General features: G+C 54.3%; 8 protein-coding genes across 8 annotated transcripts; 4 read left to right on the forward strand and 4 right to left on the reverse strand.

Moving 5' to 3' along the window:
• Window positions 1-657: 657 nt before the first annotated feature.
• Window positions 658-1,924, forward strand: M409DRAFT_63606 (uncharacterized protein; the record flags this gene model as incomplete). Its single annotated transcript, XM_033815675.1, has 2 exons — window positions 658-799; window positions 861-1,924. 2 exons carry the CDS (start codon window positions 658-660, stop codon window positions 1,922-1,924), a joined length of 1,206 nt encoding a protein of 401 aa, XP_033672137.1.
• A 998-nt stretch (window positions 1,925-2,922) lies between these two features.
• On the reverse strand, window positions 2,923-3,591 carry M409DRAFT_50715 (uncharacterized protein; the record flags this gene model as incomplete). The annotated part of the gene is made up of 1 exon (XM_033811606.1): window positions 2,923-3,591. The coding sequence occupies one exon, from the start codon at window positions 3,589-3,591 to the stop codon at window positions 2,923-2,925; it is 669 nt and encodes a 222-aa protein (XP_033672138.1).
• Window positions 3,592-3,954: 363 nt separating this feature from the next.
• M409DRAFT_63607 (uncharacterized protein) lies at window positions 3,955-6,114 on the forward strand (the record flags this gene model as incomplete). The annotated part of the gene is made up of 1 exon (XM_033815676.1): window positions 3,955-6,114. The coding sequence occupies one exon, from the start codon at window positions 3,955-3,957 to the stop codon at window positions 6,112-6,114; it is 2,160 nt and encodes a 719-aa protein (XP_033672139.1).
• A 153-nt stretch (window positions 6,115-6,267) lies between these two features.
• Window positions 6,268-7,262, forward strand: M409DRAFT_18366 (uncharacterized protein; the record flags this gene model as incomplete). The annotated part of the gene is made up of 5 exons (XM_033804467.1): window positions 6,268-6,342; window positions 6,437-6,561; window positions 6,624-6,837; window positions 6,895-7,034; window positions 7,109-7,262. 5 exons carry the CDS (start codon window positions 6,268-6,270, stop codon window positions 7,260-7,262), a joined length of 708 nt encoding a protein of 235 aa, XP_033672140.1.
• A 399-nt stretch (window positions 7,263-7,661) lies between these two features.
• Window positions 7,662-8,276, reverse strand: M409DRAFT_18367 (uncharacterized protein; the record flags this gene model as incomplete). The annotated part of the gene is made up of 1 exon (XM_033804468.1): window positions 7,662-8,276. One exon carries the CDS (start codon window positions 8,274-8,276, stop codon window positions 7,662-7,664), a length of 615 nt encoding a protein of 204 aa, XP_033672141.1.
• Window positions 8,277-11,020: 2,744 nt separating this feature from the next.
• M409DRAFT_63608 (uncharacterized protein) lies at window positions 11,021-14,030 on the reverse strand (the record flags this gene model as incomplete). Its single annotated transcript, XM_033815677.1, has 2 exons — window positions 11,021-13,865; window positions 13,939-14,030. The coding sequence occupies 2 exons, from the start codon at window positions 14,028-14,030 to the stop codon at window positions 11,021-11,023; spliced, it is 2,937 nt and encodes a 978-aa protein (XP_033672142.1).
• Window positions 14,031-14,500: 470 nt separating this feature from the next.
• Window positions 14,501-16,585, forward strand: M409DRAFT_50719 (uncharacterized protein; the record flags this gene model as incomplete). The annotated part of the gene is made up of 3 exons (XM_033811607.1): window positions 14,501-14,674; window positions 14,832-14,993; window positions 15,050-16,585. The coding sequence occupies 3 exons, from the start codon at window positions 14,501-14,503 to the stop codon at window positions 16,583-16,585; spliced, it is 1,872 nt and encodes a 623-aa protein (XP_033672143.1).
• Window positions 16,586-16,765: 180 nt separating this feature from the next.
• On the reverse strand, window positions 16,766-17,602 carry M409DRAFT_18371 (uncharacterized protein; the record flags this gene model as incomplete). Its single annotated transcript, XM_033804469.1, has 1 exon — window positions 16,766-17,602. One exon carries the CDS (start codon window positions 17,600-17,602, stop codon window positions 16,766-16,768), a length of 837 nt encoding a protein of 278 aa, XP_033672144.1.
• Window positions 17,603-17,658: the final 56 nt, after the last annotated feature.

A 17,658-nucleotide genomic window follows, 5' to 3' on the forward strand; every position in this document is an offset into this window, starting at 1 on the left:
GGGCAGAGCGGCTACTGAAAGAACAAGAGCCAACCATTTCCTTTGTTTTATGGCATGAAATCACGAAGCGAGATGATGGTGGTTTGCGAAGGATGGCTAGTCTTGAGCGGACTGGCCTGTCTAGCTAGATTTCGAGAATACTCCTACAATGAAAGCGATTAGGAGACCAAATCTTCACATCTTCCAACTATCTCCGTAGTCTGTTGCCCGCCTGAGTTCTGCAGTAATGGTCTACTACAATGGTATGACATCTCTTTGCGGGGGATTTTTTCACGTTCCATCTCGTCAACCTCATCCATGCCCGCTGCCATCTGACTTCCGTCCAACCTGATTTGAGAAGCTTTCTTCGTCTTCAACGACAACGCTCCGCATCCCAAGCTTCTGCTCGTGCGTTGACCTTCGAGATTCTGTGGACCTCCCGTTCCGCACGAAACTGACCTTGAGCAAGGACTTCCGCATCTCAGCAACGAAGGACACGACCCGTGGCTTGATCGACTGGTCATTGCTCGAGCTTTGCCCTGTATCACAGGGAGCTGATAGCAATCCATCAAAGGGCAGTCAACAGCAGACTGTGATTGCTCGCCGACGTAGGACAACATTGGTTCCCAAGTCCGCAGCCCTTGACTCGGTCATGAAGTCAAAGATCTGCTCGAAATCATGACCAACCTCCCTCATCCAGACGAGATCACGGATTGCGTATTAAAGACCTTCAACACCCTACCAGCGAAGTTCAAACCTCGACGGCTGGCCGATGGACGTAGAGAATGGGTTCCTCTGGCGGGGATCGTGCTCAGTAGAGGTGATAGTCGACCAACCGACTTCTTGCTGAGAATGCTGACACTTGCTGCTCCGCAGAGAAGACCACGACCCATCCTCACTCACATGCGTCTCACTGGCGACCGGAATGAAATGCCTACCTCGAGAGAAAGTCCCTCTGGCGAAGGGCAGTATCTTGCACGATTGGCATGCTGAAGTGCTGTGTTTGAGGGGCTTCAATCGCTGGCTGGTAGATGAGTGTGCTGAGCTCGCTGCGAGGGGCAAGTCAGGAGGTGATAGCGAGTGGCTTGCATGGAATCACGACACAGGAGAAGGTCGTCCGCCCTTCTCCCTCCACGAAAATGTGAGGCTATATATGTACTGCACCCAAGCCCCCTGCGGCGACGCCAGCATGGAACTCACCATCTCCGCGCAACAAGACTCCACACCCTGGTCCTCCGCTCCCGCACCCTCCTCCTCCTCCGACACCAGCATGCTCGGCCGAGGCCACTTCGACCAGCTGGGGATCGTGCGCAGGAAACCCTCCCGCCCGGACGCCCCGGTGTGCTGGAGTAAATCCTGCTCGGATAAGCTTACTTTGAAGCAATGTCTCGGCTTGCTGTGCGGATTGACGGGGTTGCTTGTGCAGCCTTGTTGGCTTGAGGTGTTGGTTTTGCCTGAGGGGGAGGTTGTCCCTGAGGCGGTGGGGAGGTGTTTTGGGGGGGAGGGGAGGATGAAGAATCTTGATGGATGGGGAGGAGGGGAGGGAGGGTTCAAGTTCCGACCTTTTGTTGTGGAGACTACGAGGAGGGAGTTTGAGTTTGAGAAGGAGGAGGCTGCGGTTCCGAGTAACCTCTCTGCGTTGTGGATGCCTAGGAGGAAGGAGGTTTTGATTAATGGGGTTTTGCAGGGGAGGAAGCAGATGGATCCCAAGGGAGCGAGTTGTGTGAGTCGGAGGAGGTTGTGGGAGGGGGTGTTGGAGGTTGCAGGCGGGCTGGACTTGGAGTCTTTGAAGGGGGAGTTGGAGCGGGAGAGGTATGGGGATGTCAAGGATAGTTGGATTCTGGAGGAGAGGAGACGTGCGAAGAGATTTGTGAAGGAGAGGGCGTTGAGAGGGTGGAAGAGGAATGATGGCGATGAGGATTGGGGGCTAGAGACGGGACCATAATGATTTGATTGCTTTGCTCGTATCACGTCTTTCTTCCATATCCCGCGCGGCTGCTCAATGTGCTGACAACTCAAACATTCACGTACGACGCCGATCCCTCCATTCTTCCGCCGTCTGTTTTCTAGCTTTGGGTTTCTCTTCTCGTCGTATCCTGCTCTGAGGGGGTTGCCATCGAGGGGCATGATTGTCTTCTTGAGGCCGGTAAGAATCTCGCGTCCTTCTCACATTCACAGATAGTCTTGCCAAGGTGTTGTTGCCTTTCTCGACTCTCGGTCTTTTGGGACAAGTTCCCCTTCTTCACTCCCACTCTCATGATCTCGTATACGCTTTTGGGAGAGGTTCCTGCTCATGCTGTGTTGTTCTGCCGATGGGCTTGGAGCTCTCGGACGTTTCTCAGGTTGTCTTCGGCTCGGGGACTGGTGAAATGCAGTCACTCTTGCAATCTCTCCAGGCTCTGTCTCTCGAGGCTCCAGCGAGTCTCGCTGCTTTTCCACTTTCTGAACATAGTCTTCAGACTTCACGACACTCTGCCCGACCCTCTGTCTTGTGGCCAGAACGTCTCTTTCTTCATCATCCTCTCCGCCCTCCGAATCCGACCCAAGCTTTCGAGAGTGTTGTCTGGCCATTTGTTGCTTCCCAGCGCGGTCCTTTCCCTTCTCGTGAACGACAGATTTGATCAACCTCTTCAATCTCATGCCTTCTCTGAGATATACGCTTCCAAAAGGGACAGCCATCATTTGGTTTGCCCACCTCCTGCGATATGCTGCGAATTGAGTCTCCACGATGTCGAATGCTCCACAGGCTGCCCGAAAGATGTACTGCTGAAACTCGTCGTGGCTTTCGGGGAGTCTGGTCGCGGCTCGCTGCGCGCTGCTGGCAGGAGGACACCTTCCAGGGACATGATCCGGGCTCTGCTCCTGCTTCACGCGCACACTACTGTCTTCAATATCCTGTGTTGTATATCCAACTGATGCATCATTGATAGGCTTAATAGGCCACTAGCCTGTCTCTCGCTCTCGTCTCCTCTTCTCCTTGGCTTCCTTCTTCGCGCGCCGCTCTTCCGCCAATTTACGGTTGACCTTCAGCTCCATACTGTGCTCCTCGCGCATATTCCTAAGCTCCCGCTCAATCTGCTCGTTCTTCTCCTTCGCTCTCCGTCGTTGCTTGAGCCGTGCATGAAGCTCTTCGTAATGTGAATCGACTTCCTTGTCCACGGCAGCTCGCAGCGTTGCAGAGTTGACAGCGGAAGAATTGTTGCTGAAGAAGTGCTCGGGGAAGTTGTCAAGAGTTGGGTCCAGTCCTGGACCGCCTTCGAAATAACCGCCTGGGTGCGTGAGCTTGACTCCGGGTATTCGACTGGCGAAGATTCTGCGGGGATCGTCAAGTGGTAGAGGTAGTTCCTCCTCCAGAATCTGTGGTAGACTCTGCAACGAGATAGCGTCTGCTTTGACAGAGATACCTTCGACTGGAATCTCACTGCTGTCTTCGGGAATAATGCGGATGCCGTCGGATTGCTGAGGCGGACTGAGCACAACCTGCATTACCGCATCCTCGAAGTCGGCGCTGTACTTTAGGTCGTGGGGGAGATAGTTGGCATACGCGCCATTGGGCTGTTCCTCTTGGGGAGGGGTGGGCGCGCCAGGCGGAGGAGGCTCGTCGCCGCTCATAGCTGCTGATCGTGTTGTGTGTGAAAGTGGCAGTAACATCCAAGACAGTGCTTGAGTGCGCGCGCAACAAGCTTCAATTCAAGGTTGGCGCGAATCCCTGCAGACGCGGGGGCGGGCCGTAGCGCAACGGCTTGCGCACGTCGCGCTTGCTGGTCGTCAGATGCAGGTGCGCCAGACATGTGCAGGCGCGCCAGTCACCACCACCACCACCTCACTCCCACTCCCCCGCTGCCACCGCTCGAATGACCACCTCCACCCCCGCCCGCCATACCAACATCAAATCCGCCTGCTGTGGCGCACACGCTTGCGGCCGAGCAGCTCGCGACTGAGCTGTTGGCCTCCGTCCTCCAACGCGACGCCGACATGGCCTCCACCGCGCTATCCCACGCTTCGGTCGACCCAGACTTCCGCTCCCTCAGCCGTCAGCCAGAACGCGATCCCGATATCCAAGCGACGCTGTCCGACTTCCTCACCTACACCGAGCACTTCCCCTCGCACCTGACGCGCGCCTTGACACTCATCCAGGACCAGCGCGAGAAGGCAGAGCGGGGTATCAAGGCAGTCCACGATGACACAACCTCATACAGTACTCTGCCGTCTCTCAAGCATGACCGACCAGACCCAGTCAAGCTGCGGCGCGACATCAGCTATGCGCTCGCAGAGGCAGAGGCAGCTTGTCGCATGTCGGTGGAGGAGGCCGTAAGATTAGACGAAGAGTGCAAGAGGGAAGCTAGAAGACTGGACATTGTTACTGAGAAGCTCAAGTCACAGCCGAAACCACCATCGAGAGACCCAACCCCAGAACAGCAAGCCTTGACTTCCCCGAACTTGAAGCGAGAGCGGCGCATGAGCACGCGCGCAGAAGATGCCGCGCGGCCAGAGAAGCAGGCGAGACGTGTGCAAGACAAGGCAGTGAGTAAGCTACGAGGGCGTAAGATCATGGTCCCGGGGGAGGTACTACCCCCTCCTGACCCAAACGCCCCGCTGGAGAGCATGTCAGACTGGACGTCCCCAAGAAATTCCCCACCACTGCTTGAAGAGCCCCCGAATTCATCGGAGAAGGACAAGAAGCAGAAGGGAGCAACGCCGCGGCCACGTTCGCGCACACCGAAGATCCCAAAGGATGAGAAGGACAAGGAGAGGGACAGGGAGAAGAAGACGACTCCTAAGCCGCGAGGGCCACGAGCACCTGGACAGCCAGGTACGAATGCTCACTCAGCCGTTGCCGGAATAAGCACCTCTAATGCGCTTCTAGCGCTCACCGAGCCCCCTCAAGATGCCGCTAATGGCAGCAAGTGGCTCCCATGGATGAAGCTCACAGAGTGGGAGATGGCCAAGCTGCGAAAGCGGATGAAGAAGAATGCCATCTGGATTCCTTCGCAGACCATGGTACGTCGTGAGCTTAAGAATCTTGGACGTGGCATTGCGGGCAAGGAGGCGGCGCGGCAGCGTGCTGGGGAGGCAGGTGAGGAGTTTGTTGATGATCACAACGAGCCAGATCCGACCAAAGTCCTCATTAGTGGTGAGGAGTCTGCGCAGATCAATGCGATACTGGGCCCGCAGGCGTATGTGGATGACGAGGATGCTGACGCAGAGCTCATCAATCGTGGCATGAGACTGAACGAGGCAAAGAAGTTGAAGCGACAGCGATTGCTGGAAGAGCAGGCTCTCCAGGCGCAGCTCGCCCGTGAGCAAGGGGTCGAGCCCTCGCCAGAGAAGCTTCCTTCTCCAGAAGCAGACAAGAAGAAGCGGAAGCGTGAAAGCACGCCAGCAGCTGGTGCTTCTGCAGAGACAGAGGAGAAGTCCAGGCCAGTCATCAAGAAGCTGAAGATTGCTCCGCCGGCTCCACCGAATCAGTCAACGTCCAAGGTCCCTCTGGCACCTGCAGGCGCTTCTGGATCACCGACCACATTCACACGCAGCCGTCGAGCGGCCACGCCAATCGAATCTCGAAAGCCGACCATCACAATCAAGCCCAACAAAGCAGTCTCAGAGGAGCCGCCAAACCGACGTGCGAGCTTACGTCGGAGTAGTAATGCGAGTCTGCCCAGCACCGGTGTCACTTCTAGCAACCCTTTGAATTCACCCAAAAGCGCCACCGCTCAGCCCACCACCAAGAGTGGTCGACGGAGTAGGCGGCCTGCTCCTGGAGTCATCACATCCAACGACGACGACAGTGCCAAGGTTGGCGTTTCGAAGCGTAAGGCCGCGCCGAGAAAGAAGGGTGCCTTGAAGAAAGACTCTGCTGCTCCACAAGATCAAGGTGCTATCCCAGCGGGCGATAACACCGAAGACTACATCGACCCGGACGAGCCTAGGTATTGCCTCTGTGGCGATGTCAGCTGGGGCACGATGATTGCGTGTGACAACGATGACTGCGAGAAGGAGTGGTTTCACCTGGAATGTGTGCAGCTGCCCGGCATGCCGCCGAGGCGCACCAAATGGTACTGTCCCGATTGCAGAAAGAAGCTGAAGTTGGGACAGAACAGGGATGGCTTAGTTGGAAGGAATGTTACTCGGTGAATAACGGCGATACCGGATGATGAGATGAGGTAGTCGGATGGGATGAATAATTCACTTGGCATGGCTAGGAAGTATAAAGAGAGGATGCATTCCCATATCCCAAACTCAACCCCTTTGCTTTCCTCTGCCTTCAGCTCTTCCCCTGTCCGCAGCATGGTGTCCACTAACACCAGCGAAACTATCCTTCTAGCAGGATACCTCACGCCGCATGCAGACAAACGTGCGAGGGTAAGTCTCCGAAACGCCAGGCATACGATTATCAAATGTCCCCGAAGAGCCTTATGCAAGCAATGCCAGATGCGCTGACTGATGCACCCTACAGTCCGTCGAATTATGGCGTGCGATAGCAGACGATATCCGCTCGACGGAGAAGGGCAAAATCTCCATGGAGTTGTATGAAGACCAGGGACGGGAAAAGTGGCAAGAGGGATTTATCGTTTTGGAAGAGTATCACACATCACCAACCCTTCCATCGCTGTTAAACAATACTAACGAGAAGCACCCTCTAGATTCGCAACCCAAGCCATCAAAGACGCCTTCAACGCCAAACCCTCCCACGTTGCCGTCTCGACTCAAGTCCGCGAAGAAGGACTCATCAGCGATTTCAAGATTGGGTATTATAAGCATGTGTTTGGGGTGGGAAAGACGATTGGTGGGCATGAGAGGGAGGAGAAAGTTCTAATGGCGGTGTTCGTGACTGTGAATGAGGGGAAGACCGGGGAGGTGAGTTTGATGGATGAGGTTGAGGGAGGGATGGGAGGTAATGCTTAATTTGTGCAGGTTCTCGACTTGTGGAAGGACATCGCGGAGGATGTGAAGAGGACGGAGGGGGGTGAGGTGGCGATGGAGTTGTATTCTATGCATGAGGAAGTTGGAGGGGGAGGGGAGGAGAAGGGGGAGAAGTTCTTTTTGGTTTATGAGTATGTCTGAGCCTTGTGCTTTCTTTCCCCTTTGGTGTGGAAAAAGGGGTTTGGAATTGACACGTGAATTCTAGGTTTGTCAATGAGGAGGCGAGAGAGACGTTTGGGAAGAAGCCGAGCCATGTTGAGGCGATTGCTAAGGAGAGGGAGGGGGAGATGCTTAAGAATGTTGATTTCAAGGTCTGTAAGCGTGTTCTGGGGAGTGGTAGTGGTATCAAGGCGGCGTGAGTGTGTTGGAGGCATCTTCGGAGTAGGCAAGCATGTCCCGTACGGTGACTGCGGCAGTGGCAATGGTGCGGCGTATGGCATGTTAAGAACGAGAATGTGACTCGGGACAAGGTGAACTGACGAGATCAAACGTATGCATTTTCAAAACAACATGTACTCGAAGCGAACAACACGCTGCCAACAAACCCGAATGTAAGACAAGCGAACAATAAACAAAATCATAAACAACCTCCAAACTCATTCCTCCCACCGGCAATGTCGACGAAGCTCACTCTGCGTAACGCTACCCTCTTCTTCAGAGTCAGCCGCCAGCATGGGATGCTCATCAATCTCTGCTCGATACTCCTCAGCCATCTCCTCAGTCCGGTCCGTCATATTCGAAACCTCGCTTTGACGCTGCTAGCCCATGTGGGTAGAAGTTCCCAGCAGACGCTCACCACGTGGTTGGCGGAAAGGGGCAGGCTCGATGTCGTCATAGTTTGGGCTTTCCATGAGTTGGGTGTTTGGTTCGGGGTCGGGGGTGTTCTTGTTGCGGTTCCAGCGTGGGAGTCTGCTCCAGACGCTTCGGTTGGTCTTGAAGTTGTTGTCTTGCTGCTCGCTTTGGATCTGGCCGTCGTCGTTTGTTGGAGCTGGTCTGATGGAGTCATTGCTTTTTGGCCTGCCATGCACGTTTTCCATTTGTATGTTGTCCGATGAGTTGCCGTCCACGGCCACAGCAGCTTCGTTGTCCTGATTGTGTCTGACGTTTTGACTGGAGCCACGCTGCCTCCTCTGGATCACGAAGTTGTAAGGAGCCTTCACCAGGTTTGCCAGACTGTTGCCGCATAACCTGAAGCACTCCTTCCATCCGTCCAGGGCACGTTCGTCGATGGGCATGGCACGATCTGGTCGTGGATTCCTCCTCCGCCGGATGCAGTAGATGATACTGAGAAGGATGGCTAGGAGGCCTAGGCTACCGAAACTCCCAGAAAAGCCATAGATCAGGCGTTCCGAGACTTGGGCTGAGAGCGGCATGATTGCAGGATTTGGATAAGATCGAACTGAGAGCTGATGTATTCCACAATGGCAGCACGATTCCGCGGCTCGAACCGGTCTTCGTCAATGTGAGCTTTCCAGTCTCACTTCTCAGTTTTGGCGTTGTAGACTATGTAGACGAACAACAGGATAGCGAAGGTCCCGATAATGGACGAGCCGGTGCGGACAATGAGCTTGGGATTTCTACGGATCCACTGGACGACCGAGTCTCTCTTTTTCTGGAAGTTGACGTCTAACATTGACTGCGACGTTCTCGTCAGCGGAGAGGACACCAAGGGTGAGATGAAGTGGTACGAGGCTCACGATTCTTCTCAAAGTCTCTCTTCAGCGCTCACAGAACTGAGTTCTTTGCTAAGACGTGCCCGCTTGACTCGAGTCTGGAATCTCCTGATGAGGATGCCGACGGCCGCGAGTAGAACGAAGAGGATGATGACGATGATGGCGACAGTGAGGTTGCCTGGCATTCAAGGTGGTTTGAGTGTGATGTTGGGATATCTTGCGATGCGAATAAGGCGGATGTTGGATGTGGACGAATGGCTGCCTTGGTGTGATATCCGATGTGTGGTGTTGATGTTCGGAGGAGAAGATGGGGAGAGGTGGGAAGTAAACAAAGGAGCTGACAGGTGCTCGTAGGTCCTTCCGTCGTTATGGTGAAATGGAAGTAGCTGCTCATCGAGCGAGCAGGAGCACGTTGAGTGATTGGTCGGAGGCAGGTGCTGATGAGATGTCTCTTTGAGTCCAGACGGCATAATTTCCGTTGAATTCGACTTTCTTTGGGACAGGTAGAGAATTGCATGAGGTACGCGAGGTGTTCTTGGAGAGGATCGTCCTGAAGGCACGAGCAGACCTCATGAATGTGGCAATGGAGCCCTGGGTTGTATTTGATGTTAGTCGATGCTACATCAACCACTTTAAGTCTCGTCCCTGTTCGTTTGGACGGTGAGACGACGCATGCTCTCCGGAACTCCTCTCAGTCCAATCTGGACATCTTCCAAGCAGTCGAGGCATCTTCATGCCATGCAATTCGACGGTGATCGCTGAGACGCATGCGCAGGGGTCCAGAGGTTTGACGCGATATTATCAAGGTCGTCTCTGACAGATCAGCTCTTCATCTTGACTCCTCGTTCCATGAGTTGGTCGTAGAAGCTGTTCACGGGCTTCGACTAGCCTGTTTTTGCCGCTTGCGATCATTTCGTTCAGCTCGTTTCCGCAGTATCATCGCCTGTTTCTCCTGTGCTGCCTTTGCTTCCTTTTCCACTTGTTCAGGAGTCTTCGAACCAGCGGCAGCAGCTTTTGCCTGATCTCGTGCTTTTTGCTGCTCTCGTTTCTCGGCCCTTTCAGCTTGCTTCGCAGCCGCTTGTGCAGCCCTCTCGGCTCTTTGCTCTGCCAGGACGTTCACCAGACATCCAGATACGGCGTGTTCCTTGACGGCCTAGGACAATACATCAGCCCACGGTTGAGCGAGATACGATACAAGTACTTACGATAGCCATGAGCGCCTGCAAAGTATATGCAGCATCGTTCCCAGCATTGTGTAGATGGCTCTTGTCAACCTCGATCTCCACCAACTCCAGCAAATGCTTGAGGGAGACTTGATTCTTCTTGTTGGTGAGGATTGACGAAGTATCCAGCTTATGGACTACATTATCAGCACCTTCGAGTGGAAAATCCAGACATTTGAGGTAGTCGACCTCATTCTTGATGCCGTGGCCGACCAGCACGACATTTCTTGCCCCGCCCTTCAGCGGCGATCTCAACTTGCTGGCGTTTGAGAGGTTTGCCGCATCCTGGAAGATCCGTAGAAGGACGTGCTTCGCATTGGCCTTTTTGATCCACGTTGAGTTGCCGAATGCAAAGGCGTCGGGATTTCCCTTCACCCATCGCTTGTTCCTGAGGTGGCCGTACTCTTCGATACGATAATGAGCCGACTCGATGTGGGAAATCAAGTCTGAGGATGTGATTTCAGGATTGATCTGCCCATCATTAGTCCATGCAAGAAACACTAGATGTCAGACTGACCATATCTATTTTACTCGTATCCAGTACAGAGACCCCAACTTCCGTGATTTTCTCGGGCCCGAACTCGAATGCCTCGCAATCTATACAAATAAAGACGACATCCTGAAGATTCTGTGAGTCGTCTTGTCGTGGTGTCAGACCGACCAGTTGCTGGAGGAGTGGGATGTGGTTGGAAGGGCCAAGGAGTTGCGCGGGCTGAGGTTGAGCCATGACTGCTCGTTGCCACTTTCCGTCCTTCTTACTGCCCGAGAGAAGAATTTTGATGGCCAAGATCTTCAACCTATTTTTGAATGCTTGCCATGACAATGCTCGTTGTTTGTCGATGGTTGCTGCTGGAAGGCGCGGGCGAACAGGAGGCAGTCGAATCGTCCGTCTAGCAGCCAGAAGTGTCCGCCATCTCATGAGTTCGAGACAGGACGAAGCTGCCGTGTGAAGTACGAGTGCATGTGTGAAGCTGCCACAGTTTTGGGATAATTGCTGTGAATTTATGCGTTCAAGGCTAAAGTTGTGATGAAGTGAAGTGCTCGTGTCATGGAGACGCTCAAGCCGAAGAATTGCCGGCCCAGATGGACGCTGCTCACGAGCGTCGCCTCCAAATTCAAGATCAATATAGCACTACTGTTACACTGGCCGACGCTCTTCGTGGCCTTCTTTCAACTCCTCGCTAAATGCAGACCGAAACCAGGACCACCTCATCCGCAGACTTACTTTTCGCTATGTTTGATAGCCCTGAACACCGCGCCCACGTAATCCCTCATCGTCTTCGAATAAGACATCGCATGGAAGAGCCGCTCCCTCACTTCGCCATCAAACACCGTCTCAAGCACGTCAGTCTTATCCTCTTTCTTATGACCACTCTTGATAGCACTGGCACCGTTGCCCACATCTAGCTGCTTAGGCATGAAGCGGGCAAGATTGCGCAGAACTACCACGGCACGAAGAGGCACACCCGTCGCCTCACCCCTCTCATCTTCCAGCATGGTGAGCCTCATGAATTCTGCACTTGGAGCCGCTACCGCGTCTGGCTTGACGTTGTGCTTCGACCGAGAAGTCTCCGTTTCTGGCAGATGAGTTTCGACGTGTCGCGCGAAGAGCTTGGTTCTGGAAATCTGCGTGTCACTGACTTCAGTCGAAGCACGATCGCAGTCCGCCCATCTGCACCGGTGCGTCGTTTTGTCGGCAGCTTCGAAGTCGAATGCAATTTTGGTCGAGTCCTTGGGTGTTCCGTTTGTCAAGCCATTCGCAGGTGTTGCTGATGACCGAGGGGTATTGTTGGAGTCAACCTCCATCTTATCACCATCTGTAGGCGTGTCTGCTTTGATGGGAATTTGTAGATGATGTTTCAGGATGTGTTGCATCATGTCATCGCTGGTCCTGAACCAGTCTCCGCACTCGCGATCTTGAGTTGTGGGAGCTGACATACGACCAGTCAGAGGATCTCTTGTGCCTTCGATCGGTATCGTCACCTTCCAATGGCACCGACTAAGTTCTCTGCCTTTATCGGTAGCCTTTGACCCGGGGATGATACCAGTATCGATGGGAACCTTTCTCGACCTGATGCCTTTGATGACATACTTGTTCGAGCCTGCAACTTGAGCGGTGGCGCCTTGAAACGTGGTGCTGACATTCTTAATGAAGTCTCCGGCAATCAGGTGTGGATGTGTGGCATGGTAAGGTGCGAACGTGCCCTGATATGCCTGCCAGAGAGAGATCTGTGTCATCTCTGTAGTCGGGTCAGGCACGAAGCACATGCGAAGCCACTCGGAAGAACGTTCTGGTTCGTCCATCTTGAGGAGTTGTTCCACCAGGACTCTTGATAGACGCGGCACTGGAGCTATAGCATCATCGGGTGCTTGACGCCGAGTAGACCTCTGATCTCGATGTTCCTTGGCGGTGAACAATGTAAGATGGCTCAGTTGTCGGGCAAGCGCCTCAGCGTCCAAAGTTCGAAGTAGCGTCTCCACGTTGTCGCTCGTCGAAGTGTACTGGCCGAGGAAGTCGAGGCAAGCAGCTCGTAGCTCTTCATCTTCAAGCAAAATGAGCTCCTGACAGCGTCTGAGGACTGAAGCAGGTACATCGTCGAGCTTCTTAGGCGTCGGAAGCGTCATGGCGATCCGGCTGATGGAACGCAACGCTGTTGCAACAGCTCCTCGATCTGACTTGCTGACTTGCGCCAGAAGGCCTTTGTATACGGCATCCTGAGATGTCACGTCAACGTATTTGAGGATCTGCTCGGAGATGTCCAGCGCGTAATGTTGCAGTTCGATAGTGCCTGGATGATGCGGTAGGTTCAGTACGACAGCCAAGAGATCACGTACAAGAGGCAGTCGCGCGAGGTAAGCAGCGTTCTCTTCCTGTAGCGACATATTGCGGATGACGAGTGCGGCCTCTGTGATTCGATTCAGGTGTGAAAGGAAACGCGAGTCCAGGATGGTGTCGTTGGAGATGACGGGAATGCGCGATTGAATCTTTTGCAGGATATCAGGCGTGCCATCAAGTCCATTTAGTGTCTCATCGTCTCCCGCAAAGAACTCCTCGTCGTACATGACATCCCATTCGATGTCGTAGAAAAGGCTGCTCACCTGCAGAACCTTCCTCGTTAACGCGTCAGCAAGTCCGGGAAACTGATCGAAGCGGTACTTGTCGCCACGCTCGTGGCTGATCTTGACAAGATGATGTAGCGCGTACTGCTCTTCGTCAGGAATCCCGCTTTGTAGTGCCAATTGAGCTCGCATGTAGATGTTGGGTCCAATGAATCCAGTACCAGGCAGCATAATATTTTTGTACTTCTTAGCCAAGGGCCCAGCATTGGCCTCGAGCTTCCTTTTACGCTCATTGCGGTAGAAATCTGGGTTGTTTGCAGGTGTGATGACAGGTTTGAGGGAGAGCGGGTATGCCTGAGCGGGCTCGTACGAGGCGAGTGTGGACGACGCACCGTTCGTCAGCGAGGTTGCGTTCATGACACCGTTTGGTCCTGCGCCGGGAGTCGGCGAGGCATGCGCAGCCTGATTCTGGTGTCGAGTCTGACGGCCAGTGCCGACTTCTGGCTGGAAGAGAACGCGCTGAGGGGGTTGCTGCCGTAACCCGCGGGTCGAACGTCCAGTGGCACTCCCAGGCTCCTCTGTAGTCTCTACCTTCTCCTCCTTCGGCGTCTTCTGCTCAGGGCTCGTATCACTTGCGTCTCCATTCTGTAAGCTATCTTGATCTCGGGTCGCTGGCCGCACGAAGTTCTCCAATGTGCGGGTCATGACGTTCCCTCCCTTTGCTGTGACCTCCTCGAGTATCTCCTTCGGCGGCGGCTCTTTCTCCCAGTGAGTACTGATCTCGTACGCGCATAGGTTCTTGTAGTAGACGTTCTTGATCTGAAACGCTTGCGCCGCAGTGTACTGGTTCTTGCCAACGAATTCCTCCGCAAACTTGCGCCACATCAAAGGTTTCGCCTTGGTGTCCGATACCAGGTCATATCCACCTTCTTCGACTACGCGATTGTAGAGTTTGAAAAGGTCGATGTGACGGATGCCGACTTTTGGCTCTGGATCAAGGGTGGTCCTGTCATAGGCGACGTGTCAGCGCAAATTGCACTTTCGCAAGACTGGAATGCTCGCGCGGCGTCCTCACTCACCCTCGCTTCTCATGGTACTCCGTCAACTTCTTTATGAAATCTTCGCGCTCGACGGTGTGCTCGATTGACTGGCCGCGCTTGGGAGCAGGCATGTTGGAGAGGTCGGCGTGCCGGCGCAGGTGCGGCCGGCAGCGTTGGGTTACACAACGCGCAAACAGAGAATATGATCTATCGCATCGAGGATACTGCGTGCGATATCATCGGAGGAGCTGCGACTGCTTTGCTGCAATGTTATCAGGCCTTGAAATGCTGTTCTTCCCCGTCTGCATGCTGCTGTCCACAGGTCGCGTCTCGCGCTAGCGGCGGTTCGCGGTCCGGCCACGCTCCTTCCGCTTGAACCAATCACGGGACTTCGCGACTTTCTCGACCTCGACTCCAACTACTTTCAACTTCAACTTCAACTCCCTCCAACATTCACCCTCCAACATTCACGCATGCGACAAGTCGCAGACACAGGCGACGGCGGCTGTGTGTGGCGTGTTGCAGCGGACAAAACCATTGCTCGGCTCAACAGAGTCTAACATTCACATCACTCACCTACAGCACTGATCTCGCAGCAGCCATGGCGGTCGAACTGTGCCTCCAGGCTGCCAAGTACTCGTACTTGGACGACCCCAATGCCTCCAGCAAAGGCCGATGGACTCACATGCAACACAACAACCTGGCCGTGCTATTGAAGGGCAACGAAACAAGTGGTGCGATGGTCATGACAATCGTCAGTGGAACCTCGACGTTGGTAAGTGCTGAATGACCGGCGATCGAAACGATATCCACTGCAATTTCGAGCATTGTCGCCACCAATGTCCAGGAGCGTCGCGATATACATGCATTTCACATTGGGCGGACCGATGAGGGCGATCATCGTATTGAAGCCAAGACTAATCAATTGCAAGGAAACCATCGATATCGGCACAAACGTGGACTACGCACTGAGTGCTCGTAGAACTGCTGCACAGCGAGGTCTGGACGGTATTCGTACAGAACAATTGCCCATCTACGGCATGACTAAAGACGCAGCTTTGGCGCTTCGCTATCGTCTTTTCGACAGTGGTGTGGTAAGACCTGATCAGACAGCCATTGCGCGAGACCCGCCCACTAAACATTGATGAAGACTCGTAGGATCCAAATCCGGCTGCAAAGCGCTTCGGACTGCTCACAACTTCTTGCACCTCTTCGAAGGCGTGGTATGGAAGTTCACGACCAGAGCGCAACTGGGCGACCGGCGACGTCGAAAAACGCACGCCCCGATACCTCGCACACAGATTTCCGTCCGTTGACGGCTCAAACCAGCTCTTCGTATTTCACGGCTGATCAGGGATCACATTATGATGACCAGAAGTATCGACCAAAGGAAGAGAGAAGTACGCCTATGCGACCTCCCATCAAAGCACCTCCTCTCGCAGACGACGAGGATTTCTATGGTCGAAGCCTTCAACGTCAAGCGCACACGAAGCCCCCAGAGCGCGGAGAACCAACCTACTATCGTGATGGTGGAGGATTTCGATCGCACGGCCAAGAACATCAAGCTGGTCCAAAACAGGAAAGTGGTGGGCGGCCCATTATCTGTCGGGACGAGGTACAAGCTCCGCGGGATACTGTGCCATCGAGACCATCAACTGGTCAACTATGGAGGTCTCATACGACGAACCCAAACCCGGTGTATACCTACCAACCTCAGGAAGCCGCAGCGGATCCCAGAACGGTGAGACCTTCGTCGGCATCGAACACTGCAGCTGTAGATGCCATACGCCAGGCGCTCGAAGACCGTGAGACTTCGTCAAATGTGGGTGGTGATACGAGACCTTCTACGGCTGTCACAGGTCATGAACAATGGCCCTCTGGTACTGCAAATGCCCCCACTGGCCCTTACATATCCTCCGGATCTCCTGAGCACCGGCCTCGAACCTCTGCATCTGGCACGTCCCTCACAATCCCAGAAATCGGAGCCAAGTCACGAGGATTGCAAAAAGAGGACGCTCATAAGCGACCTGTAACGAGCAGCAGCTCTTCACGTCCTGGAAGCTCAGCGCTTGAGCTGCCGCCACTAAAGCGGCCGAAGATGGTGAAAGAGACATCTGCGCCTCGTGCTCAAGACCTCTATTCCCAGCCAACATACATACGACCGCTAAGTGCGAAGCCACAGGACCTTCCCGTGCCGCCAGAACGTCGACCGTACACAAGCGCTTCAAGGCTTGAGAATGCACAAGCTTTAGGAAGAGACAGCTCATCGATCGCCAGGCCTTTGGAGCCGCCTCAGCTGTATGCTGGAGAGCAGACCAACGCACACTTGTCGCCAATGGACGATGTTCGTAACAAAGCAAAGCCTCTGGCAGAGCGGTCTGCCAATACTGGTTTGCAGCGTTTGACAAGCCATACTGATGCTCCCCATGAGATCGAATCGCCTTCGCCCAGTGCCCACCAATCCGCGAGGCCTGTCGCTCCCGCCAAAGATGACGCTCTTGGACGTGTATCGATGGCCCTCCAGTCGACAGGAGATCTGTCTCTGGAGACGTATGCAGCCCAGAGCAGAGCAGACAGAGAGGCTGCGCTTGCTGACTTCATGATCGACAACCTTGAGAACCCGGACTTTACCACGCTTTGCGAAGATGTCGAAAACTGCTGGCAGAGAATCAATCTCGGGCTGTGATGGATGGAATTTGATGATGATGACGATGATCCGGTCCAGCTTTGCTCAAAGTCTAGGCACACGATCTTCTTGGAGGAGAGAACTTGCTTGCGATGTGCCTCATTTGAGATGAGAAATTTAGCTCCATGATGCGAGACGAACACATGTTTCTCCTGCTGTATCCCTTTAGAATATTTAAATTTAATCCTCGCTCTCGGCAGATATACTCGGACTAGGCAGTTCCACAATCGAGACGTCCAGTTTCGCCTTCTTGACCTCTTCCACTTCGCGGTGCGTGATCCCAATCGCGCCTCCAGGGTGATTCTTCAGAAACACCTCTCTCGTCTTTCCCCGGTGCATCTCATCCGCCACAGCCAACGCCAGCATATCAGCAACCGCCAGCGCGACCGTCGTACTCGTCGTGGGCGCAGAAACCCCAAACGACACTTCCTCCTTGACCGGAATCGGCGCCGGCAAAAGAATCCCCCTCTCCTCATCCCGTGCCCTCAACAACAAACACTCCTCCCTCTCCAAATGCGACGACATGGCCACAACCGTCACCTCCGGCGGGATATGCGGCAAAAGATTCAACAGCTCGGGCGTCTTCCCGCTGAAACTCACAAACAACACTACATCCCCTCGCTCGCTCCGGATATCTCCCAAATCCCCGTGCGCGGCTTCGCAGGCGTGCATGAAGGACGACGGGATCCCTAGGGATTTACACGTCGCGGTGAGTTTTTGCGCGATGTAGCTGGACTTGCCGACGCCGCATAGGATTAATTTGCCGCCGGATTTCTTTGCGCGCAGGATGGTGGTGATGGCTTCTTGGAGGCTGTGTTGGGCTTGCGGGGAGGTTTTGTAGAGGGTTGTGAGGTTGGCGAGGGCGGCTGCTTCGGTTTGGAGGACGTGGAGGGCGAGGGTGAGGCTGTTTGTTGTGGTGGTTGATGTGGCATCTTCGACTTCTGGTGGCGAGATGGGTGTTATGGGGGAGATGGTGCCTGAGAGGCGTTGTCTTTTTGTTGGGCGTGGGGAGTCCATTGTTTCCTCTCTGTCTCTCTCGGGGGTCGCGAGCCACGTGTTTGACGGTAGATTTC

The sequence above is a fragment of the Zasmidium cellare genome (assembly GCF_010093935.1).
Source record: "Zasmidium cellare ATCC 36951 unplaced genomic scaffold M409scaffold_5, whole genome shotgun sequence".
Classification (NCBI taxonomy): Eukaryota; Fungi; Ascomycota; class Dothideomycetes; order Mycosphaerellales; family Mycosphaerellaceae; genus Zasmidium; species Zasmidium cellare.